The following is a 24,562-nucleotide window of genomic DNA, read 5'->3' on the forward strand; positions in this document are numbered from 1 at the left end:
ACTTGCTATTGAACTTTTACTCTGCCAGGTTTTTCCTTTCCTGGGAAAAAGCATTTTTCAATAGCTTAAATCCTCTTTGTTGACAGCGGTGATAAATGAATACTGTATAATATGTATACACATAAGCAAATTATTAGGAATCGGGTATACAGATGTATATTTGAAATAGTTTTTTTTCTTGCAGGTTGAGATTCTTTAGCATATTAAAAGCAAGCTACACTGAATAGAAGAAGGTTATTATATATCTGAAATGTTTAATACAGGGATACAAAGGCTGGGAGTGGGTATAGAATACATGTATTCCACAGTTATGGTAATTAATACCGAAATAAAAATTAGAAATTATATATTCTGATATACTGAAGAGATACATAGCAACAGTTGAGTTAGAGCGACATGTGTTATATATACTATATCCAGGTAAAGCAGGAAGGCTATATAGATATTCTTGTTACCATATTTTCTCCAAATATTGCCCATTTTATTCAAAATGAAAATAATTGATAAACTTTAATTGGGATGAAATATTGATTAGACATCTGAGATAGAATACTGTGCATGGCCCCGAAGTCAATCCCCTCTCACTCCTCCCTTAAATATGAAATTTCTGTGAAATATTTAAATGTAGGTCAAAGGTCTAAATGTGGGTAAATCATTTGATACATGACACAATTTATTTATCTATATGAACCCATTTGACACAATTTTGAAATTCCTTTGATAACAGGTATGAGATAGCAAGATCCTGAATAAGCTACTTTGTGTGAAAGATTGATGGAATGTTTATAGATCACTGACACCATATGCATGGGGTGGGGGGAAGGGGTTGGCAAATGGAGGTGGTTGGCAAATATGCAAGTCAATGTATATGTATAATATATATATGCCCTTGTCCCCAAATCAAATGGTGGAGGTTAAATATCTAAATTTCTTGGCTACAATATCAAATGAATATTTATTTTTTTGACATTTGTATGGTTTAAAATGCAAAATCATGACTTCAGGTATTATCTTTTCACAGATGAACTTAGAGATCATATATTGACTTATAATATAACAACAGTAACATCACATAGATATATTGATTCAGGAAATGTCTGTATAACTATGTATAGACTGATCGTGATAGGAATTTCTAAAATGAATTCTAATTGTAAATTATCTCCCCCTAGTTTGGAAAGGGACAGTAGAAACAAATGTCATGACAACTCCATTCTAGTGATTGTAGAAACTGATGGCAATTAAGTCTACTGTAGATTCTTATCAAAATAATAGGACCAGGGGCTAAGCAAGGGGAAGCGGCTCCTGTTTTTTTTTATAAATCTATCATTATGATAGAGTATTTTCATATTTTAGACGATCAATATCAGAGAGAACTAATTGTCCCAATCATTAAGTGTTAATTGGAGAAAATATGGTACACACACATAGTAGACAATTAATTTACCATCTCAATTTAATCCTGCCATAGTCGCTTTTAGCTTCTTCATTGGCCTCAAACCTGGCTTGTATCGTCTTCTCTAGATGAGCTTTGAAGCCAAAGTTTCTGAGAATTCAGACAATATTCTTCATAAGACACGAAGTCAAATTTGAGTGACATATATATCACTCTGGGATGCCGTAGCAGGGAGCCCCATCAGGGCTGTTTTGTGTGGGCGTGCGTGCATGCATGCATGTTTATGTATGTAAAGAGTATTCACAGTCCATATATCATTCAAAGCCATTAAGAACTACTTGTTTTTCCCAATATGCAATAAGCAGACCAAAATTGTATATATTTTTTTACAAACACTTTCAAATGGCACATTAACACATACAATGATATGTATGATAATTAATCCAAATTCAAGACGCTATCAAAATATCTTATCCCTTCTTATGATTTTTAACATGCAATATCCCAATTGTGGAGGAATTGATCGACAAATAAAATCATGGCCCCGATACATCCCCACCCTGACCCCACCCCATCCCCACCCTGATACCTACCCGGTTACGCAGATGTACATTGGGGCTGTGTGGATGATGGGAGCAAACTTCTCTACTCCACTTGTATGGCGTCAAATTTCTGAATATATCTCCTCTTCTAGACCTTTCCAGCGCATACAAGAACCGTTTCAGTCAGCATTCTGTTTCAATATCCACAAAAGTGGCTTACACAATTTCTTGCAAAGTAATTAGGAAAATTAGGTAAAAATCCACCATCAATTTCCACTGGCTGTCTGCCAACAGGTAGAAGACAATTCCCTGTTGATACTGAATCCAATGCTTACGTTAACGACCTAGATATATTATAACTAGATCAAAAATAATGATACCATCTACCGAGTTTTCATGAGTATTTCAACTTTAGATAGCTCCTCAAATAAACATACTGTGATGTTGAATTTTTTTTCCGATCTGAATGTTAGCTGATAAAAGCAGACATTATCGAGCAAGATATACATAAAATTTTGACATATTCCTGTTGCAATCAACAGATACACACCGGTTTCCTCAGTAGAATTTCGAATGAATTCCGTTGGAGATGTTTACAACTACATATACATGTATGTATGTAAAATTGGGCAAATTTAAAATTTAACTCCACAGTAGTTTGGCAGCTGTATGGGTTCCCTTCTGTTTTAAATCAAACAAGACAGCTGTTTAGAAGTCATCCTCTTTGGACAGAATATCACAAATCTATTTCACAAATAGAACATCCAGTTGGTCTCCTGGTCAGTTGCTTTCTGTCCCTGGGTCAGTGTAGACAGAAGTGGAACAAAATGTGTAACTTTTATCAACTTGACTGCCCAGCATCTGTTGTGCTCATCAACAGAAACTCAGCTGGACATTCCAAATTACTGGTCACTTTCTACCCCTCCAGCCACAGAAGTCATACTGACCACCAGGACAGGCAGTATCTAGGATGACCAGTGTGGTCAGTACTTTATCTCTCACCCCTTCCCCCCACAGCGGGGAATCATTAGACACTTCTCTCTCCCCCAGCAGTGTATCAAATATACATTCTTTAGGCCTGTATCACTCAAGCTGGGGTCATCGCCATCAAAAATACCCTGCACATGGGCCAAAGTCACTGAATATATCAACACAGTTTAATAATAAATTATCTCCACCAAAAATACCCTGCACATGGGCTAAAGTCACTTAATATGGGCTAAAGTCACTGAATATAGCTACACAGTTTAACACCACAAATACCAAAGTCATTAGTATTAAAGTATTAAAAATATCCACAAAGTTTAAAAAGTTCCTCGGAAAATACCTTAAACCTGGAACAAAGTCACTTTAACATCTAAATATCTTAATCCATTCAGTATCTCAAACAAGAATACTCTTGTAGATGCTCCGAAGTCACTATATATATAATGTCAACACAGATAGTTAGGTAAGTTTTAAGTTTTCTCCACCAATAAAACCCTCACCATGGGGCAAAAGTCACTATTTATATAATCCACAGTTATAATATATCGCAATATCTCTAACTAAAATATCTTTAGGCTAAATCCAAGTCACGCTGGACCAAAGTTACTATCCAGGTCCAAAAGCCCCTAAAGCTGAAGCCTAGTCATAATCCACAATATAAGTCATGTATATATCAGTTAGGAATCTGAACCGATGATAAGTTTAATAAGTCCATATTACTGATAACCCTGTAATCTACTCCAGGTAGGGCCTTAAAAGTGATAGTATCTTCATGATCGTCTATAATAACTATCAATTTGTGTCACACCTGTATATAATACACAGAACAGTACCTTGCACAGATCCAAAGTCCTTTTTTACCCTGTGAAGTATAGGTATCAATTTGATGCACTTTTGAACTTCGATAAAAACATTCCAGGCTGTTTGTTATCCTATATATATTCCTTATTGATTTACATTACTTATGTCGTGTGGTTTCGTAGTCAATAATCGATCCCCTTATACATATAGATAGCTATTCCAGCAGTCTTGTGTATCAAAGCACAACCTGCTGTTGTGAAACCTTGGATGTATGTAATATTACCCATCGAACATTTCAATATTGAATAATCCCGCCAATACACAGAAACAATCTCAGCCAGCTGGGGCCTTCAGTAGTAAGCGTAGGATTATAAAACTGTCGTTATATATCACATAATGTTATAGATTTCCTCAGTTGATCTGGACAAATATCTGGACAAGTTGTTTACACACATTAAAGACTTAATCATATGTCTGGTTAGACTAGGACAAATATCCAGGTACAATTTCATATCCTGTTCCTAAACAGACATCACAGCTGGTCAAACAAATGGGTTCCAATAGAGTCCTCACATGGTCAAATCACCGGACAATAGTGACCAACATCTGAATACTAGAATCTAATGGAAAACTTAGTCAGATAAATATTGACATTAGCATCCGACATCCATAGTGTATAAGTATATGTCCTGAGTTACTGTTACTAATGTCCATTGTCACTAGGGTAGATGGTCAAATAAAGGTGGACAATTCATCCCACAGCTGTAGTCCGAATGTTATTTGTCCCTCGGACTGTCTGTCTGCATCTGAACCGAATCTTCAGCCGAACACCGAACGAGCTAGAACGGTGTACCGCTATACACCCCTATGTGATGATGACAGTAGCTATATATACGAGAGACACACTTATGTGACGATGACAGTGCTGTATTTCAAACCGTTGTGGTAAAAAGAGACTTGAATCCGTTGTATAACGTATATAGGTATGTCTGGGTAGCTTTCAATCCCACCGCGAGCTGGTACACATAATCCCAACAACAGATGTGAAACTGCCGCCACAAAAACACACCGAGATGGGGTGACAAAAATTTGTTATCGGAAAAATCCAAGAAAAATCTATAGGTGAAACTGTTATTGATTTTTGCAAATGAGCAGCTCTTTTATACTGCCTAGGGCAGACGTCACCAATGATAACATAAATATTATATGTATTGTCATTGTGAAATGAAGGATGGGTAACACCTGCCCTGCACTATCGAATATCTCAGGTATAACCAAATCTTAACACACCAAAACACACGGAGTCATGTGACCGGTGTAGGAAGTGACAGCTGGTCTGGTCCAGTCATGTGACCTGAGGCTGACCAGCACGGTCAGTGTGGGAGTATATTGCTGTAGTAATTTATCAGTGCTGTTCTGGGGTCTCTATCCTAGCCTCCCGTGCTGTATAAATCAAGCCCCAGCCAGCCCAGCAATCACAGCTTCCTTTGTAATTTGTACGTTCTATTTCGTTAATGACAATTTCACACTATCTGTCCATCCATTTCGTTCATGACATTTCTCAACTGTCTATACATTTTCGCTTCCAGTGCTTGATCCGATGTTCCTCCCAACTTTTATTTATCACGAATGTACTACATCACAACCATTTGACCATGTTTTCAAATGTATATAAATGTTCTGAACAACAAACACCCTAGTCACAGTCACAATGTTATAATTGTACGTTACCTTCTTCTAGCCCACAGGTAGAATTTCTCATAATGTCGGTAATTAACTGTGGACAATTCATAAATAGCCGTCTATTTCACACAAGATGCCTATCACACAACATTACCAACACAACCTGTGTAGGTAAAAGGTAGGTATATATGTAATTAAGTTTCACTCTGCTGTCCACACTATTATACACGAGTAAGAAAGTTTCTGCCCGCGGTTAGAGAAGTCTCTATTCCTCTGAATACAGTATCTAATGATAAATATACAGCTCACGTTTTCTTACAAACAGATTTCATCGTGTAAACCTCTATCCCCTAGGATATTCACAAACGACCTAGTATAATATTGCCTGTGAATCTCCCACTTTATTTGGCTTTAGTTTCTAAATATGCTCCGCGATACACAACTTATCTTGGTAAATATCTTTTGGCCGAATGCCTGAATACTATTCTTAAATCTTCTCAAAAGAAGGTCAAATTGAATGAAAATATTTCTTTTGAACTATCTGTTCATTATACAGCATTGCTTCGCATCCCTTGACAGTTTGTACAGTATTTCAAGTGCACAATTCATTGATGTGTATCATAAACAGCCGTTACCAAATGTGAATATTTCATATGCAGAAATTAAATGCAATTTCAATTTGCCTCGAGACTGGGACAACCCCGGCGAGACAAGCTCTCCAAAGTTTTCATATCATAACGTTATTGTACTACAAAATGAACAAACCTTTATTCTTATATCATATATATAGTACTTATAACAAAAGCTACCCTTCAGCTAACCTAAGTCGGCCTAGCGTATCTGTCAGATCTAAACGTCAAATTGTCAAAGACTGAAAAAGACACCCGATACATTTGTCACGCTCTGACATGATGGGTAGTAAAATACAGAACAATATGGGTGGACTTTGTGTCGTAACATCTGAAAGAAAACTTAAAGCAGACTTCATGATGTAATCAACATCTGTGACTATTTATAGTAGATATAGATCTGTTACCTTATATATATCGTTTTATCATAATATATAATTATAACTCCATTGTTAAGTAAACAATGCATGCTGATTTTATGCTGAAGTAAGGCATTTTTCCCCTTCAGTAGTATGATTAATCTCAATGTCTATTAGAACTGGAGAATACTCATCCCTTTCCAATTGCCAAGAAAGGAATTAAATATGGACATATTTCTGACTCCGTACTATGAGATATATAAGCTTTCATGCTCTGTCAACAGCTGAGTAACAGCTTGTTGTTTGGTCAAATCTTTTATCTTTATGATTTAAGTCATTTTTTATAACTAGATATCAGAATATATATTAGGCTTTACTTTTTTTACATTGATTTTAGCACCAGATAACATTTTTTTCTTTCTGTTTTGACTTCAGGTTTATGTATTACACAAAAACCTAATTTTTACATTCCATAATATGACAAAGATGATTCTGTTTCTGTTATATAGCACAGGTGTATGTTTCATGTATACATGACAGTAATTTGTCTAGTCTTTGTTTATATAACTTTCTGTAATCCAAGTAAACACTTAACTTACCTGCTATCTATGATATAAGGCTGTGTAACATCAGAAAAGAAAGATGACAATACATGTATAGTACAACTTTGTTAGCTTGAATTTGTAAATTTCAAAAGACTCATAATTTTCATTTCAGTAACATGTACACATTACCATTACTTTAGCATGCAAAGTACGCTACCAACACCATTCTCTAATTTTGTAATCACAACATAGGAAGGATTTACCAAACCTGTCTTACTACTGTCGATCATCTCATAATCGTTGAGAGTAACACAGAGTGATCTCCCTTCTTCAAAAACATTTACGTTTAATTTCAAGCATGGTAGCTTTACATAGATTGAAATTGATGTTCAAGGAAGCTTTTATACACATTAGCTAGAAGGCATAAATGGCTAACAAGATTGAAATTATAGATCAATTTATGGATAAAACTGAGCTGTTTAAATGTATATATCTCAGACCTACCCCCTTCCCCCACCCCCCAACCACAATTCCCCTCCCCTCGGAGCTGAGATCAGAAACCATGTCAATGAATATGATAACCGTATAATCCATAATAATTTAACTTTATCCTTTAAAGCATTTTTATATTCTTTACAAGTGTTATTATATAACACAGAAATAAAACACTTCAGTAATTTAATTTTATTGTCTATGTAGCATTTTATTGCTTAATCACACAGCTTAACCGTCAAGTGATACAGAAGTATAAAATAGTAAACTACAGGACCCAAAGGTTTCTCTGGAAATAAGATAAGTGAGATGTATGATGTAATTCAAATTTCATTTGATGTTGACTGATAGCTAGCTAGCTGCTGCAGCACTCTGATATAGAACAAGAAATATATTACATACAAGTTCAAAACCCTCCAGTTTTATTTTGTCAGTCTCGACATTAATTTTGGTTCGTCGTTCGTCGTTTTAACATCCTATCAACAGCCAGGGACGTTTAAGGACGTGCCATGTTCAGAAGGTGGATGAATATTAGAATACCTGGCACTGGATTTGAACTTGAAACCCAGAGGTGGAAGGCTTTTTATTTAATATGTACCAAGACATCTTACTAACTCGGTCGCTATGGCCCCTTCTTCATAATAATGTAATATGCCCTTATAGTTATGGTTTTAAAAATTCATTTTTAGCAAAAGTATATCAAATAATGTAACATTAAATACTGTTTGTATAATAAACATTTAACACATTTCTTACCATACTTAAACAGATACACAGATAAATATATATACCATGGTTATATTGCGGTCTATACATCACTTTGTGTGCCAAGCTTGTCATCACTTTGTCAGCGGTAAGAGACTTTTTGCCTAATTAACTGAAAGCTAGAAAGGAGACTACTGGTATGTCTAAAACTTGATAATTACATGTGAGAAAAAAATTACCATATCATAACTTGCCATCATCAGATAGAAGCTAACGGTCCCAAACAGGCATACATGGAATAGGCGTCTAGATAAACAATATTTATACACCATGATTTGTTCTGATGTATAGCTACCTGTCACCAAGCAACATATCAACAAATATCATTATTATTACCATAACTATTTTTTCATGAAACATGATCAGGCATTATATGGCCAATACTTGTTTTTAGATCAGCTCATTTATATCAATAACATGTACTTGGTTTTTGGGTTTTTTTTTTTGTTTGTTTTTGTTTTTTTATTAATGTAAACTCTATCCACATCTTGCAATAAACCCTCATCCTTAAGTATTGATTTAAGATAATGACCTTATGTCTTTAGTTAAGGGAATTGTCTCCCCTTACTTAGTCCAGCTGATTGGCTTCATTGGATGGCAATGTTACCCAAATTGTCATTACCATTGATATCACATCATTAACATGAAATTATCCTTCCTTATAATTTTCAAAATTCATCAAATTGAGAATAAAGGAATTTGTAAGTTAAACCACTTGTTGAACTGAATTAAATCAAAATACCAGTAGTACAATTACCTTTAATAATAAGAACAAATGTGTTACACACTAAAGATCGATAATGTCATCTTTTGAACAATGTCGACCCATTTCCATTATCAATGATAGGGTTATATGTACATGAAATAATCCTTCCTCAAAAATCTTCAAATCGAGAATAAAGAAATTCTAACAGTACCTGCAGGTAATGGATCTATTGTTAGGGGGACAAAATGATATACAACCAGTCATATGTCATAAACTGTGTGTCTCAATCTTCTCCGGGGAAGTGAAAGCCATGCATTTAAAGACCATGATCCCCAAACATACTTTTGTTGGACGCAATCAAACAGGACAAGCATATTTAGTTTTTAGAAAGGATGTGGTACTTACACACTGACGATTGTCATTTTAACTATAACTTCTGATGGAAAACTCACTTACCTGAAAATAAAGAAGAAAATTATCATTAACAAACCTGCATGATCAATGTTCGTCAATCTATTAATATTACATAATTAATACTAACTAATTAATTCACCGCTTATAATCCAAAATGAACTGATCAAGTCTTTGATCTTGAATGATCCAAAGGCATTTTCAGGGGTGAATAATTTAAATTAGAAAACTGAAAGCATTAAAACCTATCTCCTGATGGGTTAGGAAAAATAGTGCACAAGTACAAAGGGAAGCAACTCCTACATTCTTATTAATTAGGTTGATGTCAATGCCCTCCCTATGTATATACATATGTGTAATCTCTATGCTAAAATTTTTATTCTTCCTTGAGCAGTTTGGTTTAATTTGGTATCTTCTGTTAGCCCAATATCTATCACTATGGTTGTTAAATCAAGTGTCAGCTTTTATGTTTGGCTTAGGGCTGCAGTAGGCAAAATATTAAGTATAAATTAAAACATTAATATTCCGCCAAGCTTGCTCTCAACCTACAAGACACAAGATTGAGACCAATGTGGGGTAGAATGACTGGAACTAGTCGGCTAAAAGTTAATGGTTTTCCTCTAAGTACTTTGGTTTTCCTCTTCCACAGAACCTGGGGTATATAGCTATAAATGTCAACGGCTCTTAAAAGGATCTTAGACAAAATTAAACCACACAAAAATAGATTTAATTAGAGGAGAAAAAAACCTCAGTTCTTAAAGCAAAACAATTCACTAAATTAAGCCAGATTTAGACTGATTAGAGCAAATTAATATACTTACTACGGATATATTATTTTTGTCTTTAGATATAATTACACTTAAACCAAAAATATATTATCACATGACATGCATACGATTGAAATGAAAGAAAAATATAACCGTCATGAAATATTCACTGAACATGTTGTTGATTTTATCAGAGAATAAATTGTGGAGTACTCTCACAATAACTGACCCCCTAAGGTGAACATATTGAATCTCTGTAACAGAGAGTATTGACCATGTCTGTAGGCTTAGGACAATGGTGGTCAGTCGGTCAACAACAAGACAACAGCTGCCGGTCCAATCAGTGCCGTACTGATAGTTACATAGTAACATATAATGATATCTTTAGATGTCCTCTGCGGCTGTACCCCAGGGACATACAAATTGGCCGATCTGATCAATATAGGTTATCAATGCTGTAGTGTAGGAGTGTGTATTGCTGTAATTATACCATTTCCCAGGCTCTACTCATACATCATATACACACTGCCTTATATCAGGGTTTTTTTCTATAAAAAACCTACATCTGTTTATACAGTATAGGGCCATTATTGTTTCCATTACAGTATAACCTGTCTAAACAGGCCCTTGTCTTATCTGTACCAACATATTCTGACATTGTATGGCATTTTCCATCTTGATTTATAGTGATTATTATAAATCGTTATTTTTCATACTTCAGTATAACTTGTCTAAACCGGCCTTTGTCTTATCTGTACCCACATATTCTGACATTGTATGGCATTTTCCATCTTGATTTATAGTGATTATTATAAATCGTTATTTTTCATACTTCAGTATAACTTGTCTAAACCGCCCCTTGTCTTATCTGTACCCGCATATTCTGACATTGTATGGTATTTTCCATCTTGATTTATAGTGATTAAATAATAAATCGCTATTTTTCATACTTCAGTATAACTTGTCTAAACCGCCCCTTGTCTTATCTGTACCCGCATATTCTGACATTGTATGGTATTTTCCATCTTGATTTATAGTGATTAAATAATAAATCGCTATTTTTCATACTTCAGTATAACTTGTCTAAACCGGCCCTTGTGTAATCTGGATTAGTGTATTCTGACATTGTATGGCATTTTCCATCTTGATTTATAGTGATTATTATAAATCGTTATTTTTCATACTTCAGTATAACTTGTCTAAAACCGCCCCTTGTCTTATCTGTACCCGCATATTCTGACATTGTATGGTATTTTCCATCTTGATTTATAGTGATTAAATAATAAATCGCTATTTTTCATACTTCAGTATAACTTGTCTAAACCGGCCCTTGTGTAATCTGGATTCGTGTATTCTGACATTGTATGGCATTTTCCATCTTGATTTATAGTGATTAAATAATAAATCGCTATTTTTCATACTTCAGTATAACTTGTCTAAACCGCGGCCCTTGTGTAATCTGGATTCGTGTATTCTGACATTGTATGGCATTTTCCATCTTGATTTATAGTGATTAAATAATAAATCGCTATTTTTCATACTTCAGTATAACTTGTCTAAACCGGCCCTTGTGTAATCTGGATTCGTGCCCCTTGTCTTATCTGTACCCGCATATTCTGACATTGTATGGTATTTTCCATCTTGATTTATAGTGATTAAATAATAAATCGCTATTTTTCATACTTCAGTATAACTTGTCTAAACCGGCCCTTGTGTAATCTGGATTTGTGATCTGGATTTGTGTATTCTGACATTTTATGGCATTTTCCATCTTGATTTATAGTGATTAAATAATAAATCGCTATTTTTCATACTTCAGTATAACTTGTCTAAACCGCGGCCCTTGTGTAATCTGGATTCCTGTATTCTGACATTTTATGGCATTTTCCATCTTGATTTATAGTGATTATTATAAATCATTATTTTTCATACTATGTACAGCATAACTTGTCTAAACCGGCCCTTGTCTAATATGGATCTCTGTATTCTGACGTAATTATATAGCATTTTCCATCTTAACTTATTATGATTAAAACTTGTATAATCCAGAAACCTGGCTAAATCAACCAGATATGCTGGTCCCAGTGACATCCAGTTTAGAAAATTTACACACTATACTGTGAATCCTTATCTTTTCTATTCTATGTCTAATAATGATCATGATCTGTGTATAGTGGAACCTGTCTATAAAGCCCAATAACGGGTTGACAAATGATCTTCAAATCCAACTGGTCTTTATACACAGGTCCAGTTGTGTTTAAAGTGGTCATTTTGGACTCAAAGAAGGTAGACCTTGTATGCAAGTGGTCTTTATACAGAGGTGGTTGGTTAGACAGGTTTTAAAGTAGTTTCAACAGAAGTGAAGTTAAAGCCAGCTGGTCTTAATACACAGGTCCAGTTGTTTAAATTAGCCATTTTGTACCCCAAGAACATAGACCTTGTATGCAAGTGGTCTTTATACAGAGGTGGTCTCTAAATACAGGTTTTACTGTAGTTTCAAGAGAGGTAAAGTTATTAATTATGGATTTCTCATTAAGGCAACATAAAACAGCATTTAGATTTTATTTAAATATGAATGGTAAAACCTACCATATAGCAACCACGAGCTCTGTATTATATGGCCACCTTCAAAGACCACATTAGCTACAATGTTAACGAAGACAATTTTTTGTTCTTTTGATTTTTTTGGAGAGGTTTGAATGCTATTTGATATGATTAATAACCAATTTGTATTGTTATTTTATTGGGAGGAACAGAAGAGATTTGGGTCAGGAGAGATGAGGTAGGGAGTTTTGAGTTGGGGCGGGGTGGGATGAGGCGGGGACATTTATGTTATAGCTGCAATTGTTTATACATATTAATATATACAAAGTTACTAAAACTAGTTACACTTTCTGTTTTTAAATTTAGCTAACTTCTACAGTTTTTGTTTCATGTATAAAAAGTATCTGTCACTCAGGAAAGAGAATAAGTGTTGATAGTGAAGTAGCTAGCTTAGACAACTTCTACACCAACGCAAATTAACCCCAATATACAACGCTTTCAAACTTGGACTCAATTCAACATATCTACTTTGGAACTTTAACTGAGAATTAAGCCAGTGTTTATATCTTAATACAATCGTGCCATATGGTAACAACAATCCGGGGCCTGTTCTTCACTGATATCCTCTTCAAGTAGCTGATCATGAATATGTCCCAATTTGATGGAGAAAGTTTTTCAATTTAACAGCTGGCACAGATTTCATCAACAAAACAGCTAATGGAATACAGCATTTTTACAACATAGTGTTGGACTATAATTTCCTATCCTAGTTTCACTTGATCATCCAATCTCTCTTGATAACGAAGCTTGCATGGATTTGAATTCATTCAATGAACACCAATAAAATAGGTTCAAAATCACTGACGATACATTTAAATATCAGGAAATGCCACTGTTCTTTCTTTTGATCATAACCAATACAAATTTATACCCCGCTACATCACGTTGATTCCGTCTCTTTTTACAATAAATTTTAAGTCTGTACTCAAGCATTCAGTACTTTTATAATGTGAATCTGATGCCTTTACCACAGACCACAAAGATATATTGGCTAAGAACTTTTCTAATCTTTTCACTGATTTGAAATGTGTTGGGTCTGTGATAAATGCAATGTTGGTCGTGTCTTGAAATTTCTTTTTTTAGATTCATCAGGTTATAAAATGGACACCAGCCCAACTATGCCCAAAATTATGTAACTCTTTCCAATGATATTTCAGGAGTTTCTGCTATACATGTAAAGCCAATCCTGTCTATAAAGACCATCCAATGGACCAAGGAAAATGGTCTCTATAGTCAAGTGGTCTTTACATTTATACACAGTACAAAGTGTATTGTATATTTTTTTACAGTACAAAGTGTATTGTATATTTATACACAGTGCAAAGTGTATTGAAATTGACCATTTTGGACCTCGACAAAGTGGCCTTATGAAGCAGGTGGTCTTTCTACAGAGGTGGACATCAATAAGACAGGTTTGACTGTACTTGTAATATTCCTACACATCTTTTCTAAAATAAAAGTCATTCACTTCAAAGGTTTTCTTCGTATTCTTTTTTCAGTTTTCTTTTCTCAGGTTCATATAATTACATGTTAACCTCCATGCAAGTCAATAATTGTAATGACATGTGTACATAGCATAAATGTTTTTTATTCAAATTGACGTCACCAAACATGTAAAATAATGTGTTCTCTCAGACTAGTTATAGAAACAGCTGTAGAAATCAAACAGCACTTAAACCATCCTTATAGTATTTGTCAACTGGGTCCAATTTCCTACTCCCCAACACGAAGCCAAATTGGCATCATAATGAAAGTTTTTTCTGATGTAAACAATACTGTGTAGAGAAGCTGTACATTATGTGGCTGTCTAAGCCTGCTGTTGTTATTGATGTCAGACGAGCTCTCCCTGTACACCCCACCCCTCCCAGACCATTAAGTAGGGACTTCACTAATTGATGTTTGAGAATGTTATTGATGTAACGAGCTTCCTTCAGCCAGAATAGTCACATGACCCCGGTCACATGTGTACAATGTACACAGAGTCATCTCTATCATCAATACATCTTTGGAAAAACGACTATAAAGTGTATTCTACCATATTCATCATAATAAACACCCGGACCGACTAAATCATATAAATTTCTATTAAGAGTGTAGGAGAGTGTTTTCAGAGCAAAAATATCAATACTGGACCAAAAAATTGCTGCTTGAATAGAATGACATAAAGAAACACAGTTCACATTTATTTCTGTGATATACTGTCTAAATTCTCATCCAATTTTATCTATAAATAAATAAGCAGATTTTGAAATTGATAGCTTGATATAAGGAAACTTTGTTGGTTAGCTTTTTTCTTCTGTCCTTTCAGCCGAGTCATTTAAGGATGACTGCCCATGTATGTGATGTGTATGAGTGAATGTCTGTATATTTTGGGAGGCTGCGGTATGTTCATGTTGTGTCTCTATAAAATAATGGTATCTCTTGCCCATTATGTGTTAACAAGTTGGGACACAGAAATCATTTCAATATTTTAAAATAGGAGGGGCATATCACATAATATACCAGAAGGAACATCTAAAAGTAACCTCAAGAGTATAGCTATATGATATACCCAATACAAATTTTAACAGATCTGAAACTGCTTTACATTTATTGGGTTTTATTAGTTGAAACACAATATTATTAAAACCATGGTCATGTAATTATATAAGAACGTACCAGGTTTGTTGTTGGAGGAAAGCCGGAGTACCCGGAGAAAAACCTGCCTTCTTTAAAGTATCCAATAATACACCTACATTAATGCAAATAATTGGGATATATTTCTGTATTCGTTTTCAACTGTGGTTCCAGTAATTTGATTTCTCATGGTTCTAATGCTTTGGGTCACAGCCCACATCCATGCTATTTAAACCCAATTAAATCTCTCAAGTGCTTTCTCTCCTCCCCAGGTCATGTCAGGCCGAGAGATAAGCTGCACTAGGTAGCTTTATAATGTGTGCCAACACAACTTCTGAAGACACAAGTGTATGGCTGGGTTTTGTTTTAGAACATTCAGTAAGTGTATATAAATATATATGGTGTAGTCCTGGTAGGACCTTTATGGTAGCTAGAGTGTAGCAACATGAATGATCAGTGAAAGTCGGCCTACTATCACCAAATCGTGTCTAATGTAGCTTAGCAAGGCTATGTACTCTGCTACACAATGCAATATAAAATGCAGGTATGCATGTATGTATATAAAGTGCAGACAGTTAAATATTTCTTCTTAAAAATGCATACATCATTAGTTTCCTCTAAGAATTCATGAATACAAATACATACTTGACCCTCGATAACATTTATATTATGTAAGCTACAAGTGATGTATAAGGTCCACTGTTTGCCATTTCTAAAAATGACATGAATTAAAATACTGAAGTGATTAAAATCTGATTATATCCAATAATCTGTACGTTTTGTCCAATATTAAAAAAAGGCAAATAAAACATATCTAAGGGTTTAGGTTTTATTAGTTTAACGTCCTATTAATTGCCAGGGTCATGTAAGGGCATGCTAGGTTTGTAGGTGCAGGAAAGCCGGAGTATCCGGAGAAAAACCACTGGCCACCAGTCAGTACCAGGGAACTGCCCCACTTCGAACTCGGCCACTGCAGTCCCAAAACATGTTTAAACCAACTGTCAATGTGTTGAAATATATTTCATTTTGATGAAAAACTATTAAATGTTACTTAGTTTAATAAAAACTTTAATGGTGAATTTTGTGTATAAAAAAATACACACGTTAAGACAAATCCATCAGCATTACTCAAAACTAATTATAATAACATGTACAGTTGTATATGGTTTAAGTAGACCTGCATTTGTTATGAAAACAGAGGAACTTCAGAAATGATTATTTTGACTGGTGAGTGTCGATTCTGTTTATTGCAGATTTCAGTGAAATCTCGAGCTGCACAGCAGTGCCATGAAGTGTTGAGATCTTGTTTTCTGATTTATATATATAACTGGGAGTGAAGATTGGTCTGCCTTCAGTAGCCTTCACATCATATGTACATGTACACTTTGTTTGGGCTCTGAAGTTAAGTGGTTTGAAACGAAATATATCTAGGTCAGATTTTGCATAGTGTGTGCATGATTTAAAGCCTTGTTCAACTGAACAAACTTTATGGTCTAGGCAGAAAAATATGGAATCACAGAGAATGCATTTTCTTAATAGAATGTATCTGTCCCTGAGAGAAGCTTTTTATCTGAGCTAGCTACCTGACCTGTGAGAAGTAATCTGACCTTCAGAGAAGTAACCTGACCTTGAAGAAAGCTATATATATATACCTGACCTTGACAGAATCTACCTGACCTTGGGAGAAGCCATCACCTGACCTTGAGAGATGTTATCTGACCTTGAAAGAAGCCATCTGACCTTGAGAGAAGCTACTTAATCTTGAAAGAAGCCACGTGCACCTGATATAGGGAGAAGTCACCTGACCTTGAGAAAAGCTATCTGACCTTGAGAGAAGCTATATATCTGGACTCAGAAGAAACAATCTGGTCTCTGGTATTAAAAATAAATGACCTTGAGAAAAGCTTTATGACCTTGATTGAAGTTTTCTACTCTGGGCCTGAGAAAAGCTCTCAGTCCCTGAATGATTGAAGCCTTATAGCTGCATGTATATACCTTGTTCTAACAAATATCCTCAGACAAAAAAAGAAACAATCGGCCTTCAGCCAGAGAGAAGCTACGACTTGACCCTTGTGAGAAGTAACCGATCAGGTATATATCAACAAGAATTTGGCTCTGACAGATGCTATATTGAACCAGGTAAAAGTAACCGATCAGGTATATACCAACAAGAGTTTGGCTCTGACAGATGCTATATTGAACCAGGTATCTAAGAGAACCTCTGGTGTACACAGTGTACAAGCTGTCTGTGTATATTTCAGATCTGGTCATGCTTGATCAATATACATTTTGGCTCAAGATAGATGCGTAATTTAGAGATCTACACAGCCATGATGTGCAGCCCGTGGGTTAATTTGGTGTGAGTGAATCTGTTCTCCTGCAGGTGTTCTGCTTATTAGTGTACAGGTATCACAGGTGTCAGGTAAATCTAAACATATACTGACCCGACTCAATCAACCATGACATTCCAATACAATATCTAGGCCGATTAACAATATGACCTTGAGCACTTTAATGAAATTTGTCTCAGTGTAAATTTAAAGCTTAGGTGGATATTGTATTCACATGTGAATTAAAGAGCTTTTAACCGTTTCTTGATTATTTCTGTCTTTTGTGAAACGAAGTCTCTTCGACCATTATTGTTTATTTATGAGTAGTCTCCCCTTTGTGTCATTCCGTTATTCGTATACTATGAAAGTTGAATGGTTGACTATGCTTTAAAACCCTACACACCAGTAATCTGTAAATACTGTGAGAAGCTTAAAATATTTTATTACAACCCTTTGTTTATGTTTGTTATAAGACTTCATTCAGGGTGATCAAGTTTTCGGGAGACTTTAAATTCTGAACACGGCAAGTGTTGAATAGTCCATATAAATATTCTCCACCTATAAGGTGATATTAGAAAATGACAGATTGTCACAGTTTTTCTTACATTAAATAAATTTATTGTCGCCATCTTTGTTTTTATTTATTTATACAAATGTACATGTAAAATCAATTAACATGTAAAAATAATCTACAAATTTGATATGCATAATTCCATTATCGATTGTATCATAGATATACCAGATGCATGGCTTGACTTGTACATATATATTCATAAATACATGATACATCATAAAATTATACACTTTTTATTTATTATCAACAGATCTAGACCTTTGCTGAACTAAAAAGCCCACAAAAATTTATAACGATGATGAATGATCATTATGGAATACTTGTAAAATTATACACAGCTTGTAAACACCTGTAACTACTTAATATAGATGTCTAAATCATCTGGTTATGAGGGGAATCAAAATCCACTATACTGATATAACAACCAGGTTTATGAGTTCTCAGATCTCATGTAGTTATGTAATTTTAGGTCCATTTTTGACGTCAGTGAGTTTTTAGGGATTGGGGCCAGATCCCTTATTATCCTCACTTCCATAAACATTTGATTCTCATATATTTGATAAACTTTTTATGTAGCTATCAAAATCCCTTAGCTAGAGCTTACATATGCATGCTGATCATGGGTTTGGGTTTTTTCCGATAGTTTTTTTCGTTATTAGTTTAACATCCTATTAACAGCCAGGGTCATATAAGGACATGTCATCCAGGTTTGTTAGTGGATCAGCGATCAGTACCTGACAACAATTAACTGCCTCACATGAGATTCGAACTCACAACCCAGAGGTGGAGGGCGTGCAATTATGATAATATGTCGAGACATCTTAACCACTCGGCCACCGCAGCCCCTAGGCCTGCTGATCATGACCTCATGTGAAATCCTCTTTCACTAAACCTGCACATATATAGCAAATTCAGCCACATCTTACCCTACTTATATTTTCCTGTCCAGTCTGAGCTATACTGAATGAATCTCTATATTTTACTGTCCAGCCCGAGCTATACTGAATGAATCTCTATATTTCCCTGTCCCCGCCAAGCTATTCTGAATGAATCTCTATATTTCCCTGTCCCAGCCAAGCTATTCTGAATGAATCTCTATATTTTACTGTCCAGGCCAAACTATTCTGAATGAATCTCTATATTTTCCTGTCCAGGCCAAGCTATTCTGAATGAATCTCTATATTTTCCTGTCCAGGCCAGAGCTATTCTAAATGAATCTCTATATTTTCCTGTCCAGGCCAAGCTATACTGAATGAATCTCTATATTTTCCTGTCCAGCCAAGCTATTCTGAATGAATCTCTATATTTTACTGTCCAGGCCAGAACTATTCTGAATGAATCTCTATATTTTCCTGTCCAGGCCAAGCTATTCTGAATGAATCTCTATATTTTCCTGTCCAGGCCAGAGCTATTCTAAATGAATCTCTATATTTTCCTGTCCAGGCCAAGCTATACTGAATGAATCTCTATATTTTCCTGTCCAGGCCAAGCTATTCTGAATGAATCTCTATATTTTCCTGTCCAGCCAGAGCTATACTGAATGAATCTCTATATTTTCCTGTCCAGGCCAAGCTATTCTGAATGAATCTCTATATTTTCCTGTCCAGCCTGAGCTATGCTGAATGAATCTCTATATTTTCCTGTCCAGCCTGAGCTATATATGCTGAATGAATCTCTATATTTTCCTGTCCAGCCAGAGCTATGCTGAATGAATCTCTATATTTTCCTGTCCAGTCCTAAGCTATGCTGAATGAATCTCTATATTTTCCTGTCCAGCCCGAGCTATGCTGAATGAATCTCTATATTTTCGTGTCCAGCCTGAGCTATATATGCTGAATGAATCTCTATATTTTCCTGTCCAGCCTGAGCTATGCTGAATGAATCTCTATATTTTCCTGTCCAGCCTGAGCTATGCTGAATGAATCTCTATATTTTCCTGTCCAGCCAGAGCTATGCTGAATGAATCTCTATATTTTCCTGTCCAGCCAGAGCTATGCTGAATGAATCTCTATATTTTCCTGTCCAGCCAGAGCTATGCTGAATGAATCTCTATATTTTCCTGTCCAGCCTGAGCTATGCTGAATGAATCTCTATATTTTCCTGTCCAGCCAGAGCTATGCTGAATGAATCTCTATATTTTCCGTCCAGTCTAAGCTATGCTGAATGAATATCTCTATATTTTCCTGTCCAGCCTGAGCTATGCTGAATGAATCTCTATATTTTCGTGTCTAGCCTGAGCTATATATGCTGAATGAATCTCTATATTTTCGTGTCCAGCCTGAGCTATTCTATGCTGAATGAATCTCTATATTTTCCTGTCCAGCCTGAGCTATGCTGAATGAATCTCTATATATTCCTGTCCAGCCTGAGCTATATATGCTGAAAGAATCTCTATATTTTCCTGTCCAGCCAGAGCTATGCTGAATGATTCTCTATATTTTCCTGTCCTGTCTATCTAGCTATGCTGAATGAATATCTATATTTTCCTGTCCAGCCTGAGCTATGCTGAATGAATCTCTATATTTCCGTGTCCAGCCTGAGCTATATATGCTGAATGAATCTCTATATTTTCCTGTCCAGCCTGAGCTATATATGCTGAATGAATCTCTATATTTTCCTGTCCCGCCGTGAGCTGAGCTATGCTGAATGAATCTCTATATTTTCCTGTCTCAGCCAGAGCTTGAATGAATCTCTATATTTTCCTGTCCAGCCAGAGCTATGCTAAATGAATCTCTATATTTTCCTGTCCAGCCAGAGCTATGCTGAAAGAATCTCTATCTTTGCTATTTCTATGTGTAACAGATATCTACATAAAACCGCTATAAGCCAATTTTCATCATGTTTAAGGTCAAACGTACTCCCAAATAAAGTTGCTATCTGATTTTAAACGATTCCTTCCGTAACAGGATGTACAAAGCTCTATCAATGAAACCACTAAAAAGGCCACTTCCTGTATAACGTATTATACACCTTGTTTTATAAAACAGAAATCACCCACGACAAAAAATACTGTTAAAGTGTTTAGACAAGGAAAGAAAATAGAATTTATTTATCTATTGGAGCAATTACCATAACAAAATTACTGATTTCCTGTCGTTATCAATTTCACGGTGAATGCATACGTACTATTTGCAGTCTGAATAAACAGCAATACTTTTTGCTTAATGCGGGAAACGGACTATTTTGATTTCTATGATTTCAAACAATAGAAAAATCTTTTTACATAGAAACAAATTAAAATTGATTATCAAATTAAAAATAATTAATTACATAATTTTCTTTCATCGATCAATTCATTCATATTCGGTTTATGATTCAGGTTTTTTCTCATAGTTTTTGTAATCAACAGAAAGGATCCAGATTAAGATTAAAAACAAATCCATTATTTGTTTTTTAAACTTCGAATTCTATCAGAACAAAATTGAACCACACCCTTTAGTACAAAACATATATATTCAACCCCGAACAGCTCCCACAGTCTCAGTTTGACAGACTTGATATAACCGAGTCTCTCAATCAAAACTTGACCACTATGAAATGCACCAGTAGCTGATAAGATCGCTGCTATCTACTGAGCAAAGACAGGTCTTTCACTGCGCAATATATGAATGTCTTACCATAAAAAGGTCCTGAATGCACAACAGAGGAAAATAAAATAGCTAGCTAGGGCATATCGCATCAATAGGAGTCATAATATGGTCGCCGAAACACGTAATCTCACGGCTATATGTCTGTATACACTGCATGGAGTACTAAATGTTGTCGGAAAGATCAACGCATCTCACGATTTCTACAGTATCAACTCATCTCACTATTTCTAAAGTATCGACAAGACAGCAACATAAATAGCTTTCTGCAGCTCATATCCATAGATACATGCATATATAAGAACTGCATGAAAGACAGAAATCAATTATACATTTGCATTTATATCCAATGTGTCAGAGCTACATGGAAGGCCTGTTCATTGTAATTATTGATACCGATAATGGTAACTTGTTGGCAGAAAGAAGACTTTGTTTCAGTAATATTTTATCTTATTATCCCATCAACAACTAAACTCATTAAATGATAGCTTCCTTTGTATCTGGTGTGGCCCCTGTTTGTGTTGAATTTATTGTGTGTGTTTTGTAGATGGCCATGTTTTTGAGTTGAGTCTTCTTGTGATAGGGAACTCTCCCCTTTTTACTGTCTTCATTTGGTCACATGATATTAACACTCACATTGTCTCAATCGCTTATGCTGACCAGTATAAACAATAACATGTGCAGAAACTATCATATTCATGTAGATAAGCAATGGGGACAGAAACCTTCCCTTCCTCAGAGCAAAAATAGCCAACTCAAACTCTGCAAGGTCAGGTATCGATGGCTAGAACGAACATACGTACCTGGCCTACTATATATTCGGCCGGTTACGAATTGGTCCCTATGTGTCGTAGTGGAGCACTGCCTCTTTTCTGTAGGTTTCCAATTATTTTATGCGTATACATGCATTTACATAATATTTTTGTCCAAAACAATATAACTACCATTCTTAATATCTACCGTACCGCTCACAGACGTCAAATTCACAATTTCTGGACTTGCCGTATAAATTCACTTTAGAAACACCTTCATATGTATTATGTAAAAAAAAATGCGTCGATGAGTATTTGATAATTTATGTGGTTCAGTTTTATTGCCTTAGTAGGTAAGCGATATCGAACAAGTAAGATAAAATGCAAACAAACGTTTTATAATGGTTTGCATAATCATTACTTTGCTCCATTAGCAGTAATATGCACCAATTGTAGCTCTAAAGACGACACCATTTTCTGTCTTAAAGTCTTTTGAGCTACAATATTGCAGCTTATCAATGGCGTGTACCCCTTGGCCTGATTATATAAATAAGGCTGCAAACGCTCCCTGCCTTATACCCTTAATGGTTAGGATTTGTATCTAAAGATCTAAATGTATTGCATATATAAGACATATTCAAAAATAAAATGTATCAGACATAAGCTGTTCTATTGATCAATTAAATGATAGCAAGTCATATTTAATTAATAGAGAGAAACAAAAAGTTCTGAACCTGCAATCTATAAATCATGCAGGCACATGCATCTTTAAACGATCAACCCAGATTTAACGAAAGCTTAACCATAACTATTACCAAAGCTTTATTTTTTTCTTCATTTTTCAAGTTTATCAATAATTGTACCTTTTGTTTAAACTTTTGTATGATAATGTGATTGTTACACAAATAATTTTCATGCAGCATTATATTATATGAACCTCTTATATATGTCTTTAAGATAAATATTTATGCCCTTCCCTACCCCACTCCCATGTCTCCAAATTAATTAGTCTTGATTCATATGAATAAGATCCTCTAAGTTTCCATATATGAATTTGTCCCCAACTCACGATGGGTACAACGAAGAGGGAGGAACACATACATACGATGAACAGATCTAAATATGAGTAATACTGCATGTGCTCCCAATCCCCAATTTCATGGCTACGATATAAAAATATCCAGCATAAAAAGTATGAATGCACTGGTGCATTTAGCAATTTAAATGTGTTTCAAACTAACAAGAACTAGACTTTGGCCTTTAAGGTCGAATATTACTAATTCAAAGCCACAATAAAGAGATGTATAGACGTATACATTCACAGCTGTTAGTTTCAGATAGAGCAACAGTCGGGGACCAACTAACAACATGTAAAGAAAAATCGCCTCAATTTACATGTTAGGATGATAAAAAACAGCTTTAATGCAAGCAGAAATCTTGTCCTGATCAAGGCTTTTTGTTAAAAGTGTGAGTAATCCTATATAAACTCAAAGGTCAAGGTCACACGAGACCGTTTCATCCTGTGACATCATCATCATGACGACCAAGTTATGTATGATGTTTTTGATGAAACTAAATCCCTGGCTTAAAATTATCATGCACTCTTAGAAACTTCTGTTCTCCCAAACACCAACTTCCACTTTCTAGTATATTATAATTCTGCCCCCAGTTTTCTTCTTTCCTTTATCCCCAATGTTTTATGATTTTTTTTACAACTCATGCCGTTCATTTTGTCTTTAGGATCAAGTAACTGTTATTAACACACAAGCTATATTCACTTAAACATGTTATCTTTGAAATGTAACTGAATCTTAGACTAATTAATGCACTGTCAAATAACAACAGAACAAGACAACTTGCTAATTAAAAACTACTAAATAAGGATTCATATAATTTCATTATGGCTTCATTACATCAATTAAAGATTACAATTAAGGTGAAAGAGACCTAGTTTTGATAGAAAACAATGTCTCACAGTGTCAAACCCATGACCGAAGTGCCAAGTTCTATCGATAT

At 35.1% G+C, this 24,562-nt stretch overlaps 1 protein-coding gene across 5 annotated transcripts in view; it reads right to left on the minus strand.

The window, feature by feature from the left end:
- The window catches only part of LOC138336217 (IQ motif and SEC7 domain-containing protein 1-like), a 75,342-nt gene that overhangs the window by 45,884 nt on the left and 4,896 nt on the right, over nt 1-24,562 (minus strand). Inside the window, exons 1-2 of one of the 5 annotated variants that reach the window (XM_069285603.1) lie at nt 1,990-3,148; nt 1,448-1,546 (exon numbers count right to left, since the gene is read on the minus strand). The exons of 3 other annotated variants lie outside the window; for them this stretch is intronic. In XM_069285603.1, the coding sequence (XP_069141704.1) occupies nt 1,448-1,546; nt 1,990-2,009 (119 nt within the window). In that variant the 5' untranslated portion in view covers nt 2,010-3,148. Of the gene's footprint in view, nt 1-1,447; nt 1,547-1,989; nt 3,149-24,562 lie in introns of those variants that run through there. One more of the 5 variants, XM_069285608.1, reaches the window with a different exon arrangement.

The sequence above is a fragment of the Argopecten irradians genome, chromosome 12, assembly GCF_041381155.1.
Source record: "Argopecten irradians isolate NY chromosome 12, Ai_NY, whole genome shotgun sequence".
Classification (NCBI taxonomy): Eukaryota; Metazoa; Mollusca; class Bivalvia; order Pectinida; family Pectinidae; genus Argopecten; species Argopecten irradians.